The sequence below is a fragment of the Malurus melanocephalus genome, unplaced genomic scaffold (assembly GCF_030028575.1).
Source record: "Malurus melanocephalus ecotype Western Australia unplaced genomic scaffold, MMel_1.1 scaffold_164, whole genome shotgun sequence".
In the NCBI taxonomy this organism is placed as follows: Eukaryota; Metazoa; Chordata; class Aves; order Passeriformes; family Maluridae; genus Malurus; species Malurus melanocephalus.
The window spans coordinates 655,879-681,747 of record NW_026623396.1 but is presented as its reverse complement, the minus strand read 5'-3'; the positions used below and the strand labels follow the sequence as shown (position 1 = coordinate 681,747).

Here is a 25,869-nt window from a genome sequence, read left to right as displayed (position 1 = left end):
AAAAAAAAAAAAAAAAAAAAAAAGAGAACCGAAATATTACTTTAAATTAAAAAACAGAATTGCATTGTAAAAACAACGTGAAGCAACACTACATGTCTAGCCAGTGAGAACATATGCACACATGGACAAAAGAACCCAAACAAACAAGCAGTGATGATAGGACAATAAATTTTTGTTCATGTGTTAGGATCCCCATTCATTAAAGTTCACCTCATATGAAGACAGCCAACAGGTCAAACAAAGCAGCTGAGCAATTTATTTTTTTATGTGGGCAAAGTCAGGGAATGACCTGCAAAGTGTGCTGCTCTCCTCTGCTTTTAGTCTACATAAGCATCTGAGAGACTCTACTTGCTTAAAACATGGGAACTTTTACATAGAACAGCAACTGCTGCCAACTCCTAAACAAGTCCTACCGCCTCCTGAAGTGGGAAAAAGAATTTCAGCTGAATCACTACATAATTCCCATTTATGTGGTGTTATTGAAGAAAGTTAGYATTTCAAGCTATATTCCCACAGACTTTTAAGTTTAAAGGGAAAAAATTAAAAATACAATAACTACTTTATGAGAATAGAAGAGTCCTATAAAGTGGTAGTAATTACAAAAACAGAAAAGCACCATTTACCTACTAATGATGCTTGACCTCAGGAAAGAAAGCTAAGTTTGTATTCTGTGCATAATACAATAGAAAAGCACATGGTCTTTAATTTCAGCACCAGTTAAAATAATGTACATGCAGAYCTCAAAATATTTTTGTAAAATGTAAACAAATAAAAATCACACAGAAACAAGAACCAAACAACCCATCCCAAACACTCTCCTAGTTTCTATCTATAAAAAGTAAGCAAAGAAAGAAGAAAGAACGTATATAAAGGATACTACAATATGTTCAGAACTAATTAACTGAATTTTCTAAATTAATTATGCATTCAAACGTCTTGTTTTCTAAGAGCTCTGTTTCTGCAGTGTAATGAGACTTTGCTGGATTTGTCTGCTGGACAAGCCTTTTTTTTACTTTTTTCACTATTTTAAAATACTGTAGCAGTGGAGAATATACTGTTACAATACCATATATAGAGTATCATAGAAATTTGAAAACTACAGTCTATAATTCATTCTATAGATACTCATTTTTGCAAAACTTATTGATAAGACCTACTCATAAACAGTACTGAGCTTTACATGCAATMAATTATCAGTTACAAAATCGTATTTTCAACTTCTAATTGCCAGATTCTGATTTTATGTTCYAAACACTGCTCTAAATCTAAGGGAAGAATAGAATCTGATATCCATGCCTACTAAGAAGCTTCACAGAAGATACACCAGAGACAGCTCTGGGTTTCTGAAACTCGTCTRTTTTTTCAAGCCAACAGAAATTATACTGAAGAACATATCACTAAGAATATAGCCTCACATCTCCATTCTGATATGGGAAGCAACTCTGAAAGAAAACTGCCTCTGTCTGTTTCGAGTTCTGATCATTAATACTGGTAGAGCACTTTCAGCTCTGGAGCCAAGAAACTGCAGGTAATAACAATGGAATCACAGAGCCTCACAAGGAAAGAAGATGCCTATAAAAAAAGTTTAAAAAAAAAAAGAAAAACTAAACAAATCATGCTTTTTTTTCCTCAATCSCAATCCCACTTATTACTAGTAACTAAAACAGCACAGTTTACTTGCAATCATAAATATATCTATAGATATACGATACCTATAAAAGTATCTGAAACGGACACAGCAAATTCTTCCAAATACTGTTTAGTTCCCTGTCATTTTACACATTTAAATAAAGTTTAAAGGGAACAGTAGAACTTTAAATAATGTCATATCACAACCATTCTCAAATGTTATGTTGACATTGTAATTATTTCCTGAAAACTGAGTTTATATTTTAGAGCTTCTTTTTAGCTTGTTCAGAATTTAGCTGTTGCAGGACATGAAGTCAGCCACAGTGACAACCTGGTATCTTAATTTTTCCACAGGCACAATCTTCAAGGCAACTGCAATTGTGCATAGGGAAAAAAAAAGTTTACTTTATTATACATTTATATATATAATTTTCATATTCTGCAATCAGAAGGTATTTAATATAATAATTATWGTTCCCAAATGTTTTTAGTATGGCAAGAAATTATTTCATTTGCGACTATTATAAGTAGATCCAACATAAATTATAATAATTATTCTATTTGATTTTAAACCTAGTATGCATATTTCTTTAAAATTCTGTAAGTGAACTTTGTGTTCAGACTTTGATGTTTGTCACAAAGAAGGGCAAAGATTGTCTCACCTATCTATTTTATGATTATTTCACAGGTGCTTTTAACTTTTAGAACATTAGAGCTATACAACATTTACACTGAAACAGAAGTCTCGCTAACAAAGTTTGCATACTGGACCTCCCATCTATTTTAGTACCAAACCAATCTCCATAAAGCCAAGAGAAGTCTCTATTGACTGTTAGAGCATTAGATTGGTCAAATGGTCCAAGCAAGGTTATTTAATATGCAGTGCCTATTTAGTATAACTTTTCCTGCTTCACTTATTCACTTATTATTGTGTGTAAACACAACTCCAGCCAATCAGTTTAACTTTTAACATTAACAGAATAGCTATTGAGGAGTAGTTTCCATTTGTCAACAGATATATTATAGAAAGGTGGTTGCACTACCTCATTACTCTTGCTTTGTGAAAGAGCCAGGCTATCATTTGTCAATTCCTCATCATCTGCATTATTCCTGTTAAGAACTTTACTCTTCTTCTTCTTGGATCCTCCATCGCTAGCCGTGCTGCTGTTATCTTCTTCATTACCTTCCTCATCATTGTCATCTTCATCACTTCCGCTCCCATCATCTTCATCATCTTCATTATCTCCATCACTCCCCTCTTTCCGCAGTGCATTCTTTCCTTTCCTTTTCCCAGCAGTAGGCCGCCAGTCATTGTCATCTTCACTATCGTAGTCATCCATATCGTTTAGTTCTTCCATCGACACAAAATCCAGCAGAGGTCGGTTCCTGCGCAAATTCCATTTTTTTGGTTCACTTGTTTGCTCATCAGCCACAGCATCAGGTTCAGCTGTTTTCTCCTTCTCTTTCTTCTTTTTTGGCTTTTCTTCTTCATCTTCTTGCTCTTTCTTTTCAGTTTTAATTACCTCTTTGTCCGCTGTTGGCACCTCTTCTTCAGTGGAGGTTTTCGGCTGTTGCTCTTCTACTTTCTCTTCTGCCGGTTCCTCCTCCAAGATATTTTCTTCTGATTCAGTACAGGAACCTTCACCACTGTCCTTAGATGCATCTTCACTCCCATGACCACTTCCTTCAGAATCTGTTGAGCATATGAAAATTTAAAAAAAGTTCCGACACAAATGTACCCCCAAAAATAAAATCTCTTGAAGCAAGTTGTTAAACAAAAGAATGATGCATGTTCCTCCCTCATAAGGTATTCCACCTATTTTTTCAGCTGGTGTCCAAATACTGCTATTTGGAATACTGTGTTGAGAATCTGTTAAACATGAGTGCATTTTAAGATGCCAAAAAAAAAAAAAAAAAGATGGTAGAACTTATTAAATGAGCATTATATGTTCCTTTGAACTGCAGCTCATATTAACAAAAAGTAGTAGCACAGAGTAATTTCCATGTGAAGTCACATCTTAAAGAAAGAGCATTCCAGTTTTTACTTTCTGGAGATATTYTCTACATCTTCCAAAAAAACAGCTATCTAATAGAAGAGGTTTGAAATTACAAAATGAAGAGTTTATGTATGTAGTCCTAATAATAGTATGGATAATCCCACACCTTCATTTTCAATACATGTTTGTTTTCCGGGTTTGAGGGCTCTTCTAATTTCCAAGGTTAGTTCACCTATTTATCCCACATCAATTATGCCTCTGCACAACAATGCATTAACCTCATACCACTCATAGGGTATTGTTCTGTGTGTATTCGCTATTTCCATTAATTAACACATGCCAATATAAGCAATAGAAAAGACTAGAAAAGGATTTTTATTTTTTAAAAAAAGACATTTTTTTATGATAAAGTACACATAAAAAATATTGAAAAATGACAGGTGAACTTTTTAAATTTTATAAACAGGATCTACCTTACTATCTCTCATATTTATCTACTGCTTTTCATTCATAGTATTATGTTAATGAAGGAAAATTCAGAAAGTATTTCTTAAAAAATTACAAGAAAATATAGTTTCTTGATCCAAAGCAGTGATCARTTAGGGAGCGACAACAGTTTTCAGTTTGCTCAAAGCTATCACCAAGTTCTTGATCCGCTGACATATAGATGCAAAGAYGAAACATGTCGATGCTTGCAAATTTTAAAAAAATCTTAATTGCTTTAGTTAACACCGAAAAATCTCCACCACTCAGTATCCCCTTACAAAGAGAATTTCTGTACACACCCATCTCCATATAGACCCAAATAAATAGACTGAGGTTGGTRGGCTACACATTTCATTCAGCATTTGTTTGCAACCCAAAGCACATTGCCAATGATTAGCCAGTGGTTACTTCAATGTAATGGTCAGTTTTGCCTTCTTCTGCATATATCTGCATGTGGAAGTCTTGGTGACAAGATTTATTATAAAACTATTGACAAAAAAATCTGTAAGTGCTATCCATTAAAGCTGTCCACCCCCTTTCAAGCTAACAAAAAATAAGTTTCCAACGTATGTTCTAACATTTAGAGATCCAAAAAAATCACAAGTTTTTTTACAGTCTTTCGAGAAAAGAGTAATTCAGTCATTTCTCTACACCTACTTAATTTAGTAGTAATCAAAGTACAACATAATTACCTGAAGTTCTGAAATGGTAGAACAAAAGTCAGGCATACACAAGAAATAAAACCAGTATTAACTAACATGCAATCCAAAAAAAATATTTTTAAGCTACAATAACTTTGTTTGGATACAGAATCATGGGTGAGTACRGTTGGAAGGGACCACAGTGGGTCATCCTTGAGCACACTGTCCAGGACTGCATCGACAGTTCTTGAATATCGCCAATGAGGGACATTGCACAACAGCTCTGGACAATCTGTTCAGGGGCTTGGCCACCTGCACACTAAAGCAGTTCTTCCTCAGATTCAGGTGGATCTTCCTGTGCATCAGTTTCTGCCCATTGCCTCTTGTCCTATTGCTTGGTGCCATTGACAAGAGCCTGGCTCCATTCTCAGCACCCTCCTTTCAGATACTTAGACATGCATGAGGTCCCCTCTCAGTCATCTCTTCTCAAGGATGAACAGCCCTAGCTCTCTCACCCTTTCCTTGTTAAGAGAGAGTACCTCCAGAGAAGAGCCATGTAAACAGTGAAAAGGCTGCAGCACTCAAAGAGTTGGGAGTTGTTCAGCTTGGAAAAGAGAGTCTCCAGGGAGACCTTATGTTGCCCTTTCAAGGTATAAATGGGGCTTRTAAGAGAGATTTTTTTACCAAAGCCGGTGGTAAGAGGAAAAGGAGAACCAGTTTTAAACTGAAAATGGGTGGGGTTCAGATTGGACATAAGAAACTTTTCAATGAGCATGGAGAGACACTGGGAACAGGTTGTTCAGGGAACTTGTAGATGCCTCATCAATGAAAATATTCAAGGCTCGGTGGGATGGAGTTTTAAACAACCTAGTTTAGTAAAAGGTGCTCCTGACCAAGGCAGTAAATTCACTTAGATTATCTTTTAAAGTTTTTTGATCGTGGGCTGGTTTATAAGATACCCGGCCTGCTGGCACGGCACACCTGATACAAAGTGGGAGAAGAGGATCTTTACACAGGAGTTGGCAGAGCTCATTGAAAGAATAAACTAGATTTGAAGGGGGAATGGGRAAAAAACACAGATCTAGTGAACACACATGTTCACTAGAGACATGCCTAGGGCAGCACACCAGTGTTTGGGGGCCAGCATGCAAAAAAGGTCCTTTGGTCTGTTGCCTCAGTGGAGGTAGGAAATGGAGATACATGCAACAATAAAGACATGAGGGTTATTGATGTACTACAAAAYATGGAAGCGACTGAAAATGGTCATGTAAGACTCAGGGTTTGTTCCCCAAAAAAGTTGTCGAGATCAATRGCCCAACTGAAGCGCCTCTACAGCAATGCACATAGCACAGCAACAATCAGGAAGACATGAAAGCCATCGTGCAGCAGTGACACAGTTGCCACCATTTGAGATGACACAGACAACTAGAGTGCTGCAATGGATGGCTATAAACACTTCAGAAGGAACAGGCAAGGAAGGAGAGGTGGTGGGGTAGCCCCTTATATTAGGGAGTGTTTTGATTTTCTAGGGCACAATGATGTTAGGCATGTTTAAGGGTAAGACTCAGGGGGAAGCCCAACAAAGCAGGTACGCTGCTGGGAGTGTTAAAGACCACCCAACCCATCTTGAATGCCATCACGCAGCATGTGCAGGACAACCAGCACTGGTGTGCAAAGGCAGGTCCTACTTGACCAAAYTGATCTTTCTATGACAAGATGACCTTCTTAAAAAACAAGGGAAAGACTGTCGATGTTGTCTACTTGGATTATAGTAAAGCCTTTGACGCCCCTTCCCACAGTATTTCCTGGAAAAAACTGGCTTAGATGGATGTGCTGTTCACTGGGTATAAAAGTGTCTAGAGGCTTGGACAGGAAGTGGTGGTGAAGAGTTGCACTCAGATGGTGGCTGGTCACAAATGTGTTGCCCATGACTCAGTATTGGGGCCAGCCCTGTTTAGCACCTTCATTGACAACCTGGACAAGGGGATCAAGCGCACCCTCAGACAGTTGGCAAATAAGACCAAGTTGGGCAAAAATGTTGATCTGCCCCCAGGGCAGGTTCCGTAAAATGATCTGGACAGGCTGGATTGATGAGCCAAGACCAATTGTATGATGTTCAACACGGCCAAGTGCCTGAACTTGGTTCACAACAACCCCCTGGAGAGCTACAGGCTGTGGACAGAGTGGCTGCCCAGCGGAAAAGGACCTCAGGCTGCTAGCTGACATTTGGCTGGACAAGAGCCAGCATGTGTCCAGGTGGCCAAGAAGGCCAATGGCATCCTAGCCTGCATCCTGTACCAGCAATAGTGTGGCCAATAGCACCAGGGCATGGACTGTCCCCCTGTACTCAGCACCAGGGAGACCACACCTCAAATCCTGTGTCCGGTTCAGAGAAAAAAAAGACACTGAAGTGCTGGARTGAGTCCAGAGAAGGASGATGGAGCTGGTGAAAGGTCTGGAGCAGAAGTTTGATGCGGAGCACCTGAGGGAGCTGGGGGTGTTTAGCCTGGAGAAAAGGAGGCTCAGGAGAGACCCAACACTCCCATAACTGCCCGAAAGGAGGATGTAGCAAGGGGTGGGTTGGTCCCTTCTCCCAGGTAACAAGTGACAGAACAAGATGAAATGGCTTCAGATTGCAGCAGGGGTGGATCAGGTTGGGTATTAGGAAAAACTTCATGGAAAAGTTTGTTCCTCAGGGAAGTAGCTGAGTCACCATCCTTGGAGACACTAAAAGATGTGTAGATGTGGCACTTAAGGACATGGTTTAATGGTGGGCTTGGCAGTGCTGCGTTAARTTTGGATTCTGTCTTAGAGGTCTTTTTCAACCTAAACAATTCTACAATTCTATTATACTTTCCAGCTCTCATAAACACTTTACAAGTAACTCCTAAAGCTATACTCCCATACTAGACATACAGCAGATTAAATGCTCAAAGCAAAGTATGTTCAAAAGTATGTTCAAAGCAAAATGTATTTTTGTATCTCATTTCACAGSTTCTGAGTGCTATACACACTATTTGTCTCACGTAAATAAGGTAATATAGGATTTTGCCACGTTAAAATTAACTGGAATTTTAAAGCTAGCTTTCATTATGTTCCCTTGCTTTATTTCCCCACCACAAGTCTATGACAGATGTTTGTTTTGATGCCTTAACTGTGCTGCTGTGTTTCTAAATAGTCTTAAGACTTCTTGCCAATATAAGCTTTCCTTTCATGTTTTGGAGGGAATCTTAGTTKTGGTATAGTTTGATCTTTAACAGCATTCTAAACTACTAACATTGATTCTTGTACATCAATATTACAACATGCAAATAATTTAAAGCTGAGAGCAAATGAACACTATTTTCATCCACTTTTCACCTTCAATTTCTCTTTGCCTTCTGCCTGCACATTTTGCTTTCTACTCTCGTTTATACATTCATATACACACTAGAGATACCTATAGTAACTGATATCTCTCCTTGATCTGAATGCATCCACTGTGATAGGTGTTTTTTCTAGAAAGAGCTATTCTGTGATAACAGCAATTTTTGCAGGTCTTCTTCTGTCAGCTGCACTTTTACTGAGGAAGAGGCTGTAGTATACAATTTTCTCCTTGAAAGAAATGTTTAAAGAATGGCTCTTTCAAATTGGCAACCATACCGTGTCATTCCCTATAGGAGTGAAGTAAAGCTACTCTAAGTGAAAGATGGGGCCAGATACACCATCAAATAGTGAAGAATATAGAGTTCTGCTGAGAACAAATATGAGAGATAACAGTTGGGAGAAAGACATCGTTTCTTCCTTTACACCTTGTAGCTTAGCTCTGCTAAGCACAACAGCAGGTGGCAGTCAAATCCAAAGAGGATAATTCTGAAAGGAATTCCAAGAACAGAATATTATGCTACAGAATTAAGATACAAAAAAAAAAAACAAAACCATAATAAAGAAACATTCCACTCAGCTGTAGGGTCCTGTATAGTATGTTCGATGCATAAGACTTGAAGGTAAACCTACTGAAATCATTACAGGAGGCAACAAAGAAAAATCCTCCCAGGGTTTCGCAGCACCATTTTACAAACAACTCTAAATAAGACACCTTATAAGTTTTAATTTTTTTTTCAATATTCTAAGAAAATTCATGTATACAGAGAGCAAGTGCTGCATTACAAAAGTACCTGGCCAGCCACTCACAAGAAACAGTCAGGTTCTTCAATGCAATATGTAGCTTAATAAGCAGCTCTGTAAAAAATAGCTTTATTGATTGTTTTAAGCGAACTCTTAAAGATAAGCTAGTTAAAGGCAATTAGGGACTCAATTTTGGATTTGCCTCTTCCACTAACAAAGCTTAACAAACTCCAAATGGTGGATAAAAAACATTTGGAAACTTTTTAGAAAATTCTTTTATCTGCACTGAGTCCTATCTGGTTGAGTCTTTCCAAAGTCCTCAAAGCTACCTGAAACAAACACGTTCAAGGATCCTGGAACATTGAAAAGGAGTGAAAAAYCTGTAAAACTGAGCATGCAATACAGAAGCCAACTACTAAGTTATTACTGCTGAATAATATTATTCAATAATAATCTACATCCATCATGTGATCATGAGCCCACAGTGGTGTTTATAACATACTGTTTTTGAAAGCAGTAACAAAAACCAGGATGTAGGTGAGATTAATGTCACTCAATCACCACCATCTTGTCTATTGGTCCTCTACCCTCTTTTTGTCCCATACAAGGCAAACAACTTGCCTTTAACATGATCACGTGAAATTACCTGGTAACCTCTGCTAAAACACCATGTTATGCACCATACACAATCCCTMACCTGATGCAGGTGCCTGCATCCTGACAGATGGGAAACGTGGMAAGCACTACTAAAAGTGTTTGTCAAGCCTCAGCCTTACAAAACTTCCTTACAAAAACAGCTCCAGTGTGACAAGAAGTCCTTGGCACATGTGCTATACCGATATATATATATATATATATGCAAAAGCAGCTCTACTTCCTACATGTCTGATCTAGGTRTCACAAATAACGACTCCATAACACCTTAAGGAAATGCTTAAACTTACTAGGTAGCTACAGCATTAATAACTGGATGTAAAGAAAGAGGTAGGAAAACCAAGATTGTGTATGGAAAATAAGAATTTTTCAATTACGAAAGGCAGAGTTGTGCAACTAGCAAAATTGTGACCACATTTGSCTATTAGACACAGAGGTCTGTTAGGTTATAATTTATATAACTATTAGCAAGAACTTAAAAGCCTTAATACCTCACTTGCAACATAATTTCAAGAAAGATRATCTCACACCAGTTAGATATATGCCCCTGGCTTGCTAAACTGTTTTGCTGCATATGATAATTAAACACTGGTGGACTACCAGCAATTCAACATCAGCAGTGTTTGCAGTCAAAAAAAACTGAACTGTCTGAAATAAATGATTAAGAACACACAAATCCAAACCAACACAGATTAAGATGCTACTGCTCTATGGAGAGAAACTCTCTTCTCAAATAATGTTTTGAAAAGAAGTATCTAATATGTATTAACTGCAGCTATAGAGTGGGCAGCACAGAAGACGAAACTGACCACTAATCCATGATTACACATTTCAGAAAACAAGTATTTTGTTTAATAAAAAAAGATGGAAAGAGAACAAGGGAAAGTAATYTAGTAAGCAGTTTCCTCACTTCTACACTAGCAGTAACTATGTCATATGACATTTCAGTAGATGTCTATTCAAGCTGCAAAACCACCCAAAACTAAAGATTGCCAATTTTGACTTGAGTCATTAGAAAGCACCTTATCTACAATGTCATAACACCAACAAAATTGGGTGCCCTACCTCCTGAATTTCCTTGACATTTTCCAKCTTCCCCATTTTTAACATCTAGCTGTTTATGATAAAGTATTGGATAGGCCATGACTTCCCCCAGCAAGTTTCAGTCCTAAATAATCCATAAAATTGAATTCAAACATAAATTACTAAATGATGAGCTAGAATATTTATTAAAAATAAATCAACCTAAGGGTTTCATATCTTATACAAGGGAAGTGGTATCTGAGAGATATTTCAATGTGCTAAGACTAAGTCTCTGAGGCACTGTAAGAAGTATATGCTCATGAAACACTTAAAAAAATCTCATATTCACTGAGCATATCTARACTCTCAGAGGTGGTCAGGCTGCAAAAAGACCATCCTACTAAGCTGGAGTTAATACAACAGAATAATCTTCTCTGTGTTGCAGAAAATGCACAGCGGATGGACCTATGTACCAAAAAAAAAAAGAAAAAAAAAACCAAAAAACAATTAAAGCATGGGTAGTAAAGGAGGARACCACCAAAATCCCATTCAAGAGTGACTGCAGAAGCAGAACAACACTGCAAGGRGGTCTGTAAGGGACACACTGGAAACACAAGGCACAAAAAGTCACAGTGGGGGAAAACAAAGAAAAATAATTACTGGATGGGAATCTACCCTGGCTAGACACTGGAAAGAAAGCCTAGRTTTCTGTAACATTACTCCTTTGCTGTCAGCAAGCACATGGAATAACAGAAATCCCAGTGATTCCAAAGAGAATGGAAGTCAGAAACGCTTCTCTGTCACTCTAAAGTTTTACTCAGTGTGGCAGACATCTGTACAACAAAAAATTTTACACGGGATGAAAATATCCAAAATAACACAATGCTGGTATTTTCCATTTTCTCAATTAGAAAAAGCCCTTGTGAATTCCACTCCCAGGAATTACAAGTTAATATGGAATTATGTCATAATTTACTAATGATTAATTAGTAAATATTTTCATTTACCTTCACGGTTGACTGAAACAGTTTACCACTTTACATTGCCTATCATTTAAGTTTAGTCTCAAAACCAAACATATTTGTTTCTTCATCAAGATTTCAGTACTGTTTAACACTACAGTATTTTGATCCTTCATGAACATTTCTTTATATTATAATAACCTGTATAGRGAAGAAAAAGTCTAAGCTCCATTGTGTGAAGAGGAAACAAGTTACACAATGATACTTGCAACTTATTATTTCTAGATCAMGACACAGGTTTTTAAGAATTTCTAATATATGTATTTTTGCAGATCATTGCTTGTTTTAAACAGATCTTCTACTGACCTCAACTGCAAGGATGGTGCATAATATATAGGCACGTTAGGCTCCACACTCAACACCAAAGAAAAAAAAAGAATGAATCTACAAACTTGAGTCTACAAGACTAGTAGCAGAAGTAGCAACAGGATTAAGTTCTTCAAAAGCAGCATTCAGTTGTTTTCTTCTTAGCTACACTGCAATAGAGAACCAGTCCTTAAATTCATGTTCATTCTTGTTCAGGGACCACACTACATTCCTCTGCATCATTTCAATTTCAGCATATGCACTGACAAAACTGAGTTCACAGATGAGAAAGAAGTGGTAAATTCTTGCTTTGGAGTCTTGCTGGGAATTACTCTACACCTGTACTCTGATTTCTGACATCAGTATATCTCCAGCTGCTCTCATTGAAGAAAAAAAAAAAGAATAAAAAACTCCCCAAAGCATGCTTTACTTAACTTAAAAGCAAAACTTCAAATAACTGATGTGTATGATGAAAGATATTATCACAAACCTTCAGTTGAATATGTTACAGCACCAYCATTTCAAGTCACATATTTGTACACTGACTCCTAAGGGACAGTTTTTTGATTGATCCTACATTAAGATTACATATGACATTCTATCTTACAGAATAAATTTTTCAAGATGTCTACAAAAACCAGAATAACACAGTACTTTGGAATATGGCACTACTAGAAACTGAGAAGACATTAAAAATCACTTTGTTTAGTAAAAGCTTAAGGAAGAGCCTGGAGGCCTGAAAGCTATTTACATTAAGTAAATTTACAAGAATGTAACAGTTCTAAAATGAGTTTCCCTAAAGGTATGTCAGCATGTTGAGATCTTTTAAGGGGAAAAGGCCAACTTACTATTCGTGTGACCCAAACATGAAAGAAATTAACTATACTGTAAGTAAAAGTCTATGTCACCTATGGATTTTTTGGTGGAAATGGAAGTTAGGTGATTTGAAATATTTTTTGTAATGAAAAAAAATTATCAAGGCACCAGGACTCTGAAAACAAAAATTCAGAAATCCCAATTGCTTCCTGAAAGCACTTAATACAACTTCTCAAATCATTATTGGATTGTGTAYTCCCAGAAATCTGGGAGAACAATGGAGGTGTGTAAAAGTTTAGATGTTCAGGTTTCCTTCTCCATACAYTTGCTAAGTATCATCTACAAGTACATATCTCTGGAGATTCTAAAGCTTATACGTAGGACACAACACAATCATCAGGGAGAAAACAACTTTGGAATTCTTTTAATTTGGTATTTAAATAATCCTTTGACTTAATTTTCAGATTTGTTTTGTTATTTTAAACAACTGTATGCGCATTTGTGAATGAAATAAACTTAYGTTGTGGAGTGTGGAATTACCATACTTACAGGATTCTTCTGAGTGCACAAGCAGAATTTATGCTCATTTTCAATGTGGACTGATTCTTACTTCTGACACATTTATTTCTGTCTGTAAGCAACTATACAATGCCATTCTGAATTTGAGCAAATACTAAATACTGATTTGCAACAGGCTGCACATGGAGAGTACTATATACATGTTTCTGTCTAAGTGTGTGTGTGTGTGTGTGTGTAAAAAAGTCCCTTTATTTAATCAATCTTCCAGCCAAATCTAACTAGGTGCAACCAAATTTAACAGTACATTATAACAGCTTCATTTTAAATCAGTACAGATGTTCTGCTTCAAATATTCCGCAACTACTCATTTAAACTTGTATTACACGTAAGAAATGTTTTTAATTAAGAGGTTATTTGTAAAAACTTATATTCCCCAACATCTCCAAACCCTCACAACTTTCTTCTTCCACACTGAAAACCTTTGAACAAAGTATATGATGTCAAATTCTCTTGCTATTTCAAAATGTTTTCACAAAATTTTGAACATTAATTTCTCCTACAAATGATAGATGTAGGTTCAGAAATCCTACAACAACACTTTACGAGATATATGAACACAAAACAGCAATTAGAAAATATACTTTTAAGCAAAACTTGGGTTTTTCTCAAATACTTGTTTCAATTCAGTGCTGCATTTTTAAAGAAAAATCCATTCAACTTCCTCAAAATGGAACTGATTTTGAAATACACTCAAGTCTAGATACTGACCTCCWCCAGTATACCTAAAATCCCTAAAAGTCAAAAAAGGACATCAATTGCAAATGGAACTTCTGCACTCACATATTGTTGAGTCAGGAAGCTGTAGTCATTASTTTTAATAAATGACTGCCTGTTGACCAACTAATACACTGCTCTGAACTATGTGCTAATCAGCCACACTCCCTCTCCAATTCTCATTTTCCCTTAAATCCTGACTATGCTACTGTTGCAAAACAGGGAGATTTTCTTTGGTAATTAAAAATAATTTCCTTTCATGGCAAATTATATCCTTATTCAAAGTAAAGGATCAAGAAGCCTCAGTACTCAATTAAGAGAGTAAATTAAACCAGTCCCCAAAAGTCTTAAAATGAAATTGGTCAGATGACATCAATTTTACTCTCTTAAGCCATTGCAGCCTGTTCTACCACAACAAGCAAGAGAGATGTGTCTAAGACTGGGAGGAGAGGTGGTAAGAACAACAAAACCAACCAATCAAACCAAAGCCAGAACAAACCATAAACAAGGAGCATTTGTACATATCTTAAAACTGACACTGGGTAAACTATTATTAAGTATTTTTAAGTCCAGCAACACAGATGAACTTGCCAAATGTTAAAGAATAAGGCTTTAAATGGGAATACTTTTGCACCATACATTCACACAAAACATACACCAGCATCCCCAGCGCAGAAATAGCAAAGTCAAATTATTTGATAAGCTGCCATAATGCTTTCCTTAYATTTTATACAATCTGCATCTCCTTGTTTATTTCCCTCAGCATATGCCACTGAACATCCAGCATGCAGTTTATTCACTAATGTGGTCCTACTCCTTCTCTCCCTTTCCTTCAATACACTTGAAGTTACATATTTTATTTTGGCATCTTCTCTATTTTCAGTTTCAGTGAATGTTCCCTGCAGATACAGGATTCTGCACATATAGAAGACCGCAAAGCAACAACATTCTGTGACAAGAATTTCCCTCCAGTATGAAATGTGTACACTTTTCCGCATATTTCTATCTGAATGGACACCTTATGTTTATCTATTGTTAAAAAAATAATAAAAACCTGAACAATTACCTTTTTGCTTTAGGTTCTTAGTCACCAAGTCGAATTAACCTTGAGAAAAAGGCAAGTTCGTAARTCCACAACAAACTATTATCCAGACTTGTTCAAAACAAAATGGTTTTCGATTCTTCTTACTTCAACACTAACTACACTAAATATTCCAAAAATTATCTCTACACTGAAGAACTCCAAAGCAAAAAATACAGCTGGGGCAGTCTGCACAGAAGCTACTCAAATGTTTCTACCGAAACTTGACACTCGTGCAATTTCTGCTGAGAAAATAATAATCACAATCGAAGTAYTGATTCCCAGTTATCCAATCAAGTCACTCCCTTTAAGGGGCTCCAAGTCTTAACAGACTCACTGCAAGCATTCTGTCTCCTGTATGACATTAAATGAGCAACCATAAACCAAAATGAGTTAATTCTGAACCGAGGAGATGAGAAAGCATATTTACCTGAAGCATCTCCAACTTTAAAATCACTGTCATCAGAGCTATCATAATCTAAAGCTTCCAGCAGCGAAGCTGCCAAAGGCTTCACCTGTCTCCTCTTCGAACTGCGGTCCACTGCAGGGGAAAAAAAAGTGTTGTTACTGTTGTTACTGGGAGGAGAGAATTCAGCATCGCTAAGGGCATTTAAATTACAAGGCAGCACGGGCGTGACAGGCAGGGGCAGTCCGAGCGCAGCCGCAGCGGGACCCGGGGACACCGCTCCCACAGGTGAGGGCAGGGCGCGCCCGCCCGCGGAGCGCTGGTGCTCCCTGCAGGMGCCGGGAACCCGCCCGGCACCGCGMACCGCGGGCTGCCCGCAGCCCCGGCAGGGCTGGGAGGGAGCTGGGGCCGACAGCCGCCCCCGGAGCCGCCAGCATCCCCCGAGGATGCGATCCGCCGGCGGCCAGGCGCAGGAGGGACTCGCAGCCGGGACCGCGGGACGCCCGAGGGACGGCGATGCGCCCGCTCGCCCGGGGGCGGGGACGCTCCGCGGTTATCGCGGCACCCCCGCGGGGCAGGGCCGGCAGAGCCGCTGCGGATCACTTACTAAAGCCGGCGCGGRTGGGCGGCGGACGGGCGGGGGCCCTCGGGTGCAGCGCCGCCGAGCCCCGRGCCCCTTCCCCAGACAATGGGCACGGCGGCGACCCGGATGCAGACCCGCGCCCGCCCCGCCGCCCGCCCCGCCGCGCAGGCGCCGCTCGGGCTCATGCGCACAGCGAGGGGAAGCCGGGGAGCGGCGCTGCCCGCGGGGCTCGGCGGGGACGGGCGGAGGTGAGCGGCGCTGATCGCAAACCCGCGGCAAAGAACCGTTCATTCTCAGGGGGCTGCCTGTAAAAACAGCTCAAAAAACCTCTCTGGCACTTTTCCATTCCCCCGTGTGAAAGCGAAGCGTTACAAAGCTGTTCTCATTTAACTACCGAGTTTCACGTGTGCTCTGTTGCACCGTCAAGATCATTCCTGCACTTTTGAAGAACGGCAGCCCATTGCACATTGAAGAAAAAAAAATTGGGAAGAGGTGCTCAAGGCTAGGTTGGATGGGGCTCTAAGCAACCTGGTCTCACTGAGGGTGTCCCAGCCCACAGCCCGGGGTTGGAACTTAGCGACCTTCCAACATTCCCTTCCAAMCCAAACCMTTCTGCGATCCCATGAAAATGCAAATCCCGGGGATTATTGTTTGACCACATCACACGAGTGTGAGAGCTCAAAAGCTCAAAGCTAAATGAATGGTGAGAGATGGACGGTGAAGAAGAGTGATGCCCGAAAAAAAAGGCTAGAAATAAAAYCCCATAGACTAGTGTCTATGGAGCAGGTATTAATTGCGCCGCTGGGGTGCAGCGCTGGAGGTGAGTGGGATCTTTCCTCCTAACTCACCTACCCTCGCTTAAAATTGTCATTTATTTATACAAGTAAGTATAGCTTAACATTGTCACCATCACTACATCCACTACTGTATGTGGGCACGGAAATATACGGCATCACAGTTACGCAAGTGTGCCTGCGTCACCCTCARTTCAGTGGTCGYRGYRGTCYCCCTCTAWTGAGAGACCATAGTCTTCATCATTGGTGGGATTTTCAACTTTATTTTCAGAGCATGCGCAGTTATGATGTTCCATAGTTGTTTTCTAGTCCTCAAGGTCTTCATATTCCATTTATCAGCTAACTGTCTTACACATCTGCCAAATTCTCATTAGTGCTTCTACTCTTCCTTAATATAGTATCTACTTGTCTACTTCTACAGTACTTTTTTGAATTATTCTCCCTGGCGATTCTACTTGTCAAAGCACTAAGCCACTGGCTTAACTACATCCAGCTGGTACACTGCATGAGTAACCATGGCTATATTTAGCTGATACACTGTATGCTGCTAATAAACTATATGAAAACTTATAACAATATATGAAAAGCTAATATTGATAATATATTGAAAGCTATTACATTGTACATTGGTATTTTGTAAAAAGCTATTATATGGTATATAAAGTTTTCAATCAATAAGCTGCATAAGCATCTTGTAACTTTGACTTAAACCATATAGGTATCAAGAGCAATGCTGGGCCATGCCTTTGCAAGTGTTCCAACTTTACTGCGATTGCAGGGGCTGTCCCTGGTCCCTGTGTRTGCACAGTTTTGGCAGAGTTTTCTTCGCCTCTCCCCCAACCAAAATGAGCCACCTGCACAAAACCTTTAAAAAGAACTGATAGTCTGGCACACTAGTATGACTTTAAGAGCYTAAGGGTTGAGAATAGTGCTAAACATTAACACTTCCAACAGGACTGTAAGAGCTTTAAAATTGGAAAATGTGTGTCTAATGATGGATAAATGTAGGGGCAAACTGTTCTATCGTGAAGCACGGAGGGAACATAAAGTTTGGCAAGTATATGTTCTGTGGCCAGAGCCTGTGCCACATTTAGCATAGTGCTGCATGTAGCACCCACACAAACCTTCCCAGAGCCAAAACTCCCCCTGGCATTGCAAAGATGGGTAACTTGTTACTGATGTATATATGTTTGTAAATAGAGCATATAGATGGCTGGCTGGCATATGATATAATTAGGCAGCTGAAATACTTTCAGCAATAATTTTGTGTTTCTGATTTTGAGTATTTTGGAAGTACAGAAAATTCCAAAGATAAGTGTGAATTTTGTGTTAATTCTGTGCTTGAATTTCTTAGGTTTTTTGTAGCCTGTTATCACATCCATAGTTGATGTTTTCACGATGACTGCTCCTGTTTCCTGCATCAATTCTTTGGCTACAYAGGAAACGTGACTGCAAAATGAATTCTTTCCCTGAATCTGCTTTTGCCAGCCTTACCCAAATATGCTATTGGCCCATGAACACTAGTATTTTCTTCAAATCTCTGGTCAGCTTCCCTGTTCAATGAAGAGTTGTGTATATCAACTTGTCACTCCCTGGGTGGTTTTTTACCTTTTGACTGCCAATCTCCATCCTACTTTCCCTTCACACACTATTTCAATTTTAGAAGACAAGAGGCAGGACTCGATCATGACTCAGATCCCTTTGCTGAGACTCTGCAGATCTGTGGTAACGTGCATCAACAGGTTCTGCCAAACCTTCTTCCTGTCAGTGGACAAGTCCCTGGCCTTGTCCCATACACAGTGATTGGCAGGACAGGACAGTTACGAATCACATGTAACAGGAAGGAACAATAAAAAGAGCTGTCCCCAGATTTGGCCCAAATAGAAGATCAGGCTGAGGGGCGCAGACAGCTTCAAAAAAGAGCTTTCAGCACAGACGAGGGGAGAGGAACACCCTGTAGAGATGGGGTTTATGAATCCTTTAAATAAGAATGTCAGAGCAGATGTATGGACTGTCTGGCTTTCAGTTCAGCCCTCTGGGGCAGTCTGCAATGCTGGGGTTGTTCCAGTCTCTACCTACATAGTTCTGGCAGGAACAGGTGATCAAACAGAAGTTAATGAATGGCTGCCTRCCCCTGTTCCTCATTAGTACCTCACATTCCTCAACTGCTCCTTCCTCCTTTTCTTTTATACTCTGTCCCATGACTCAAGCCCTCTCACCTMTTCTCTCTTACTCTTTCTTGCCCCAAACCTTTTTTCCCCTCTCCTTTTTTCCCTCTTCAAAGGAATATTCACACTTTCATTTCTGAAAATAACATGCACAGACTCTTTATTGTCTTCTGTACTCAGCTTGCATACTTTGCACTCATTTCTCAACAGAAAAAAACCCACATCAATAAAATGAAAAGAACTGTGAAGTGCCTAAAATTTATTCACTGTTTGTCTAAGCTTCGGAGCACTACAGAAATAGGGCTTACCAATAAATCTTCCAAATGTAGTAATTAGAARTAAATAAAATATACAACACAGAAATTAAGTACAACTACCAATTTATCTTTTGATAATTCTTTGGAAGTTTCTGGCTACTAAAACACCTATTAAAAGGTAATTCCCCCTTAGTAGATGCTTAACCTCTTTTAGTAGAGTCATATTATTTCAAGGACTGGGAAAAGAAGGGATTCATGCTCCAAATGAAAGAAACCTTTAGAATATCTGATTCTCTTATTTCTGCAAGGCCTTTGCCAATCTCAGCAGAAAACCAAGGATGTTGAAATGTTCAGTTGCCTTTTTGGTAGAAGAAGGTATTACTGGCACACTGCTGGAAACTGGGTGCTGTACTGACATTGCTATAACCATTAAATAGATTCTAAATGTTGTCAGTTTAGCACTTTAGGTACTATCCTCCATGCACATACAAAAAATTATCTTAAAAGGTCATTTTTGGAGGAAAATCATATAGAGCTGACTTAAATAGTGTATCTAGTACGAAAATGTCATGGCAGCTCCATCACTAACATAATACCTAAAAAAATGCCTACAAATATTTCAGCTTCTCAGGTCATGTCAAGCACATCAGGTCTTTGAATTATCTCAGCATTCCAGTGGTTGTCTTCAGGCTGAGCCTTCAGTGCACAGCCTGTTGCAAGAGTAGGTGTCTGAATCTCCATTTCTTCTGCTGCTGAAGAAAGAGAAAACAACATCTTCTGTCTGTACTTTTGCCCTAAGAAAAAAAAGAATCTTGTTGGGGCTCTGTAAAGAGCATTTTAGAAAGACTTAGACAATAGCAAGTCAGCAGAGAGTAAAGTCGCATTCAAATAAATTACGTTAAAAATGTCATTCTTAGTTTAATGAATTGGTGAGTTTTCAAAGGAAGAAGTATAAATTTTTCTTCAAGTAGGGAATAAACTCAAGAGTAAGTATGTTTTTAACTTATCCTTCAGCTGTAAATGGAGAATAATAGTATGAAATCTTGTGTCTATTTTTTCCTGTCAGTGTGCAGACAGTTAAAGCCATGACCTACCTGTCTGAATCCAAACGGCAGACTTCTTTTGTCTATCAAAACATCACCATCCTTAGTATGGAGACTGACCTCTTGAAATATCTTTCCAAAGAGAAATCTTGCAGCTTTTACTCTTTAACTGTGCCATTACAGCAAACTCTTTCAGTGATCTCTGCTCTTTTTGTCTAGTGTTATATGGTAAAATATAAAGAGAAAAAGACTGAATCAGATGTCCTTGCTGTTTTAAATTACAAAGGGAGAAAATTCAGTATGAACAATCTCTGAACAGTAACACTTTGAAATAAAGTACAGACTGCTACAAGGTCTGCTGCAGTCAAATGCTGCCAGGGAAGGTTCCCATCAGATATTGAGAGATTTCTGTCATTCCTAAGGTCACGCTCAGCCTCAGTCAATTCATTATGGGAGGGGAGGGGTTGATTACATTGTACACATGTTGTAAGAGTCCAGGAAAAGCGAAAAACAACAGTAAAAACCAATGGAATGTATTTTCAGTAGAAGAGCTTTCTGAACTATATAAATATATTTGTATATATATTCCCACTATTAACCTGGCTGTGTATGCCTACCTACTTAGCCACTATGACACCAACCCTGTCATTCACACCCATACTGAGGGACATCATCCTCAACTCAAACCTCACTGCAGATTCTGCCACTGAAATTATGTCTGAAACATTCATTGTAAAGTGTACCTCACATGCAGCTTTCCTATCTGCCCATTCAGCTAAAATTCTTGTCTAGGCTCATCTTCCTTGTCATTTCCACCAATCTTCTCTTTCTCTGGTTTTCAAAAAGGCAGCTCTGCTGTTACCATATCTATTGTAATGATTCTYCTTAGCTTCTACTATGTTCCTTTTCCATTTTTATCCTTCCAGTGAATTTGCTTCTGCTGCATCAGCCATGAATTTCTTTAGTTTGATTTCAGTACATTTCAGAGGTTACTCTTCCTTTCACCTGTCATTTCTTTACAGCAGATGAAATTCACCATACAAATTTGTTTAACACAATGTGTTGGCCTCTAGTTTGCTGCTGAATTTTCAGACAAATTTGTGGCCTTTTTTCCAGGCATCCTTAAATACTTAAAATGTAATACATGTAAATACCTGCCAACTGGGTTCATTTTTCTTGTCAAATATTTCCTTCTCAAATACCACCATACTGCCTAAAAATTTTGTACAATCAAAGGAATATTTTGTCTCATAGTTTATTTGTATAGCTGCTATACAAGTATAGCATGTTGCTATAGCTGTCTCCGTTTCTGTTTCTTGTTCAATGTGTGTATTACCAAACCATTTGGGGCAGACCTAATATTCCCATTTTTGTATTGTTCTTCTGCCTATTATTTATATCAGACATGGCAGAATTTTGAATCATGATTAAAGCTCCCAGACATAAAAGCTACAAGAGGAATATTAATATTATTAAGTAACGTGACTTTCAGACAACAAATTCATCCAGTAAGCCATGTTCTTTTTGTTYCAAAAATACATGTTGTATAAAGAATAAGAATACTAAATAATAATAACAACATCTTGTGAAAATTTTAGATTCTAGAGGTGTTTTACTTGCTCATATTAAGGTAAATCTAGCTTCAGTGGGCAGCCAGAGAAAAGCAGGAACAGAGTAAGTATATATGATATTATACACTGATTTCCCAACTTCCAGTTATTTTCAATGTTGTGAGTTTCTTGATCCTGTTATGGTTTGTCCATTTAGTAGACTGTAATGGGTCTTTCTTCTAAGAACTTGTCCATTCTCCCTTGTAACCCATGTAGAGTTCTTTAATACCTACTTAATTATTACACAGAATTCCACAGATCTACTGCCTTGTGTATGCAARCATTGTTTTGTTTGCTTTGAAACTGGCTCATGTTCATCTCTTTCCCAGGCTGAAGAATCCCAGCTGACACAGTCAGTTCTGATAGTGTGCCTGAGATAAACTGCAATGTCATCAATGCCCCTTTTTACCTTTAATGAATTTTTACCATCTTTATAGACAGCCTTTCTATAGTGAGAGGACAGCACTGAAACACAGCAAATAGTGCATTTATTTAGTTGAATAATGTCTTCTCTTTTGTTCTCTATTTTTTGTTTTCTCATGTTGTTTTTAAGATTCTTGTTTTCTTGGGGCATGAAGTGAACATTGACTGCAYGGAAACAATGCTTCCGTAAAACTGTCATAATCCCAACGTCTTGTTCCTAAGTCAAAGCAGTCGACCCAGAGTCCATCATTTTACATGCAAAGCTAGGATTTCTTGTGTTCAGCAGCATAGATTTATTTACATTTATCTATACTGCATTTCWCTTCCTTTGCCTTTATCTCTATTGAATTTCATTTGCTATTTTATTTACTGTCCAGTCAAGTAAGAATTTACACCATTAGTAGCTGAACCATTTCATACCTGAGCTCTTTCAGACATTTTGTGATAGTGCTAGTTTCTATGTATTTTATCAAAGCATTTTATCTTTTTTTAAAAAAAAAAATATTTTAACTGTAGCTGCTTCCACAATAACTTCAAATTCAGACAGATTGTCCACTGAGCCCTCTCCTCCCAGTGAACAGCACTTTGACATGAGAGTATCTTTATTTCTTTTCCACAGAAAATACTGATGGAGAAAATTAACTGATGGAGAAAAATACTGATGGAGAAACACTCTCTCTTTGAGTGTGTTTCATACAAACCATCTGCTGTGCCAATGAAGGCTGGCATGGTTTTTATCTGTTTGAAATACATCTTATTACTAATCTTGATGCTTTTATCTTGTTGATTCTCAAGTTAATTTTCCTTCCTCCMTAACTGATATATTTTGACATTTATTAAAACTTATGATACTTTTTATTTTCTTGTTTTAAATCCAATTTGAAGGATTCCTTCCTGTTCACAGTTGTCTCCCTGACCTTGCTGAAAAGTGTTTTCAGTTTCCTTTTCTATTTTCTCTTCCATTTCCATAGGTGATAAACACTGCAATACCAGCATAGTGTTGTCCAGTTATCCATGAGAATTTAATTCCTTGGACTAACCTTGGAGAGGAGAATTGGAGGCACAAAAAGAAAAGATCACAGGTTGAGATAATAACAATTTCCTGGAAACTACAATGAAATAAGAAGTTGAGCAGCATSAGCAACAATATTAATAACAAAGATGTACAGGAGAGAGGTGAAYGATTCACATGCAAAACATTCACCACGGAGCCCAACCAGACCACACAATACTCTCCTAACCTCTAAGTGAGACCCTTCCCCAGTCCCCAGAAAATGAWGTGAGGTGGTAGAGAATGACCTTCAGGTCCTAGCCATACCTCCTCCTGGCTACTGCAAAAAYTAACCCTGGCCTAGCCAAAATGCTGTCATAGAAACCTCAGCCTTCAGCTTTCTTGTTTGCTTAAACGTTCTTCCCTTTTGTCAGTAGTAGTGGTACGCCATAGCCAGCTACACCTTCCCAGCACGTTTTAGGAGCCTTTGCAGACTCCCCAGGGTGTTTGCCAGCTGGCACTCACTGTGTAAACCTGAAAGTCTCATGGGATCCCAAGCCCAGCTATCCTTAAGTGCCATGACAGATTCTTCTGCCAATACAACCTGTCTCTTCTTCACTGTTGGAGAAATAAATTATGTGCAATGCAAGTAAAGAATATAATTCCATTCTTTTTTAATAATTAAGACTTACTCCTTCTTAACAAGATATAAAAAATGTGAACATAAGCCAGTGACTCCCACTGATTTCAGTGGGCCCTAGCTCAGGCTTTTAATGATGCTGACTGATACACTTTTTCCAGATGTAGTCTTTCATCCATCAAACCATTCTGTTGTTCTGAGGAAATCTGGGATGTAAAGAACATCTGCCACAATGAACATAAAAAGCACAGACCTGCTGTTACTAATGGGAAGTATTCTAAGGGCTTAGATTAAAAAAAAAAGTTAATTAATTTTACAAGAATAATTACTTTGAATGTGAGCGCCAATGGACCTTCTCACATAAAGCTTTTCGAATACAATCTTGTTTTGGTCTTGCTGAGGACAAAAAATGCTTCAGTTGTTCTGACAAAAACCTTTGTGAATTGCTATAAAATAAATTCTACTGAAGGGGTTTCTATAGCTTCCTTTTAAATTCCATTTATTTATTATCTATAAACAAAAGAAGCTGAGCTGGCCTGGTTTGTWTTTGTATGATAAATTATAATGAAATAATAAAACCTCTAAGCAATCAAGAAAGGAAATAACTGCTTTTAATGTCCTCTGTTAAAATGTAATTGTGACATTTAGGAATCAATTTGCTGCTTTTTCTAATATTCATTATATCACTGATTAGCACAATGTTTAGCAAAGACRCAGAAGCTGTCTTTTATTATAACAGACTTTATAGCATCTAATCTGTTTTTAATCTGGTTTTGCCAAATTGTGTAGTTTTTTTTCTTGAAAAATTGTATTTTAAGAAGTTGAGCTGATTTAAGATCCAATTTATTGCAAAAGGAAAGACATTCAGTTATGCTAGAGCTCCCCTTCATCTAGACATATATACAGTTTCCTTTGTCTTTTAAAAAGGAAAAGCAATCACCAAGACATGTCTTTGTTAAGGATCCCTGCTGGCGGCATATGGCAAAGTTACTGGCACCTTGCCTGAAAGTGCAGCAAGAACTGATAGATCTGATCTYGTTCTGTGGCTGGGGAGAAAACAGATTACAGTGAAGGCCACTCTTATGGCTTGTGACCATCAGTTGCTTGGCAAGAAGCACAAGTTCCTGCAAACAGATATAGGAAGGTGAAAGAGATTTTACCTTCCTAGGTGATGGCAGAGCCGTCAGAACAGTCCATGCCAGAGCAGGACCTTCAGAAGTCTCTATGTAATTGTCTTGTATGTTACTGTGAAATAAAATTTTCAAGGTATAAATGCTTAAGAAATAATAGCATACAAATGCATACAAGAGTTTAATAATACTCTAATAATAATAATAATAATAATAATAATAATAATAATAATAGCAACAATTTTATTATAAATAATATTGTGATAATGTAATATTTTTACAGGTTGATCTCAAGTTTTTCTTGAGAACTGGAATGAAATCCTGCAGCTTCAGAGCTTCTGAAAAAACCCAGATTTTCTTCCATATTGTCATATTGCTTGAACTAGACATTAACAGTTATGACCCATTTGATACTAAAAATATACTTACTTAYTCTTATTTGATATTAACTTGGAAATAATCAGTTTTGAAGGGTTTAGTGATATGAAATGGAGGGGGAATCTACTGCAGTTGTGATGGTCCGTAAAACAGAAATCCTAAAGAGACTTGGATGTCTCCAGTCCCAAACTTGGACAAGTCTTCTAGCRATAAGATTCTACTTCATTATTTCATGAAGATATTTATATGCTAAATATCATCCTATAGCAATGATCATTTTTATACTCACACAGATTTACTACCCCTGACAATTATAGGGAATGGAATTGATTTCCAGATTGCTTTAATTATTTCTCAGACTTGGGAAATGCTGTAAAAATTTAAATAGAGA

At 38.2% G+C, this 25,869-nt stretch overlaps 1 protein-coding gene and 1 long non-coding RNA gene across 5 annotated transcripts in view; both read right to left on the bottom strand.

Annotated features, from left to right (window-relative positions):
• The window catches only part of PHF14 (PHD finger protein 14), a 155,713-nt gene extending 139,507 nt beyond the window's left edge, over positions 1-16,206 (bottom strand). For all 4 annotated transcript variants that reach the window (XM_057372130.1, XM_057372132.1, XM_057372131.1 and 1 more), the window contains exons 1-3: positions 16,069-16,206; positions 15,486-15,596; positions 2,673-3,322 (exon numbers count right to left, since the gene is read on the bottom strand). In XM_057372130.1, the coding sequence (XP_057228113.1) occupies positions 2,673-3,322; positions 15,486-15,596; position 16,069 (762 nt within the window). In that variant the 5' untranslated portion in view covers positions 16,070-16,206. The remainder of the gene's footprint in view (positions 1-2,672; positions 3,323-15,485; positions 15,597-16,068) is intronic.
• A 7,390-nt stretch (positions 16,207-23,596) lies between these two features.
• Positions 23,597-25,869, bottom strand: part of LOC130577040 (uncharacterized) — an 8,149-nt gene continuing 5,876 nt past the window's right edge. The window contains exon 4 of the long non-coding RNA XR_008965728.1: positions 23,597-25,215. This is a non-coding gene — a long non-coding RNA (uncharacterized LOC130577040). The remainder of the gene's footprint in view (positions 25,216-25,869) is intronic.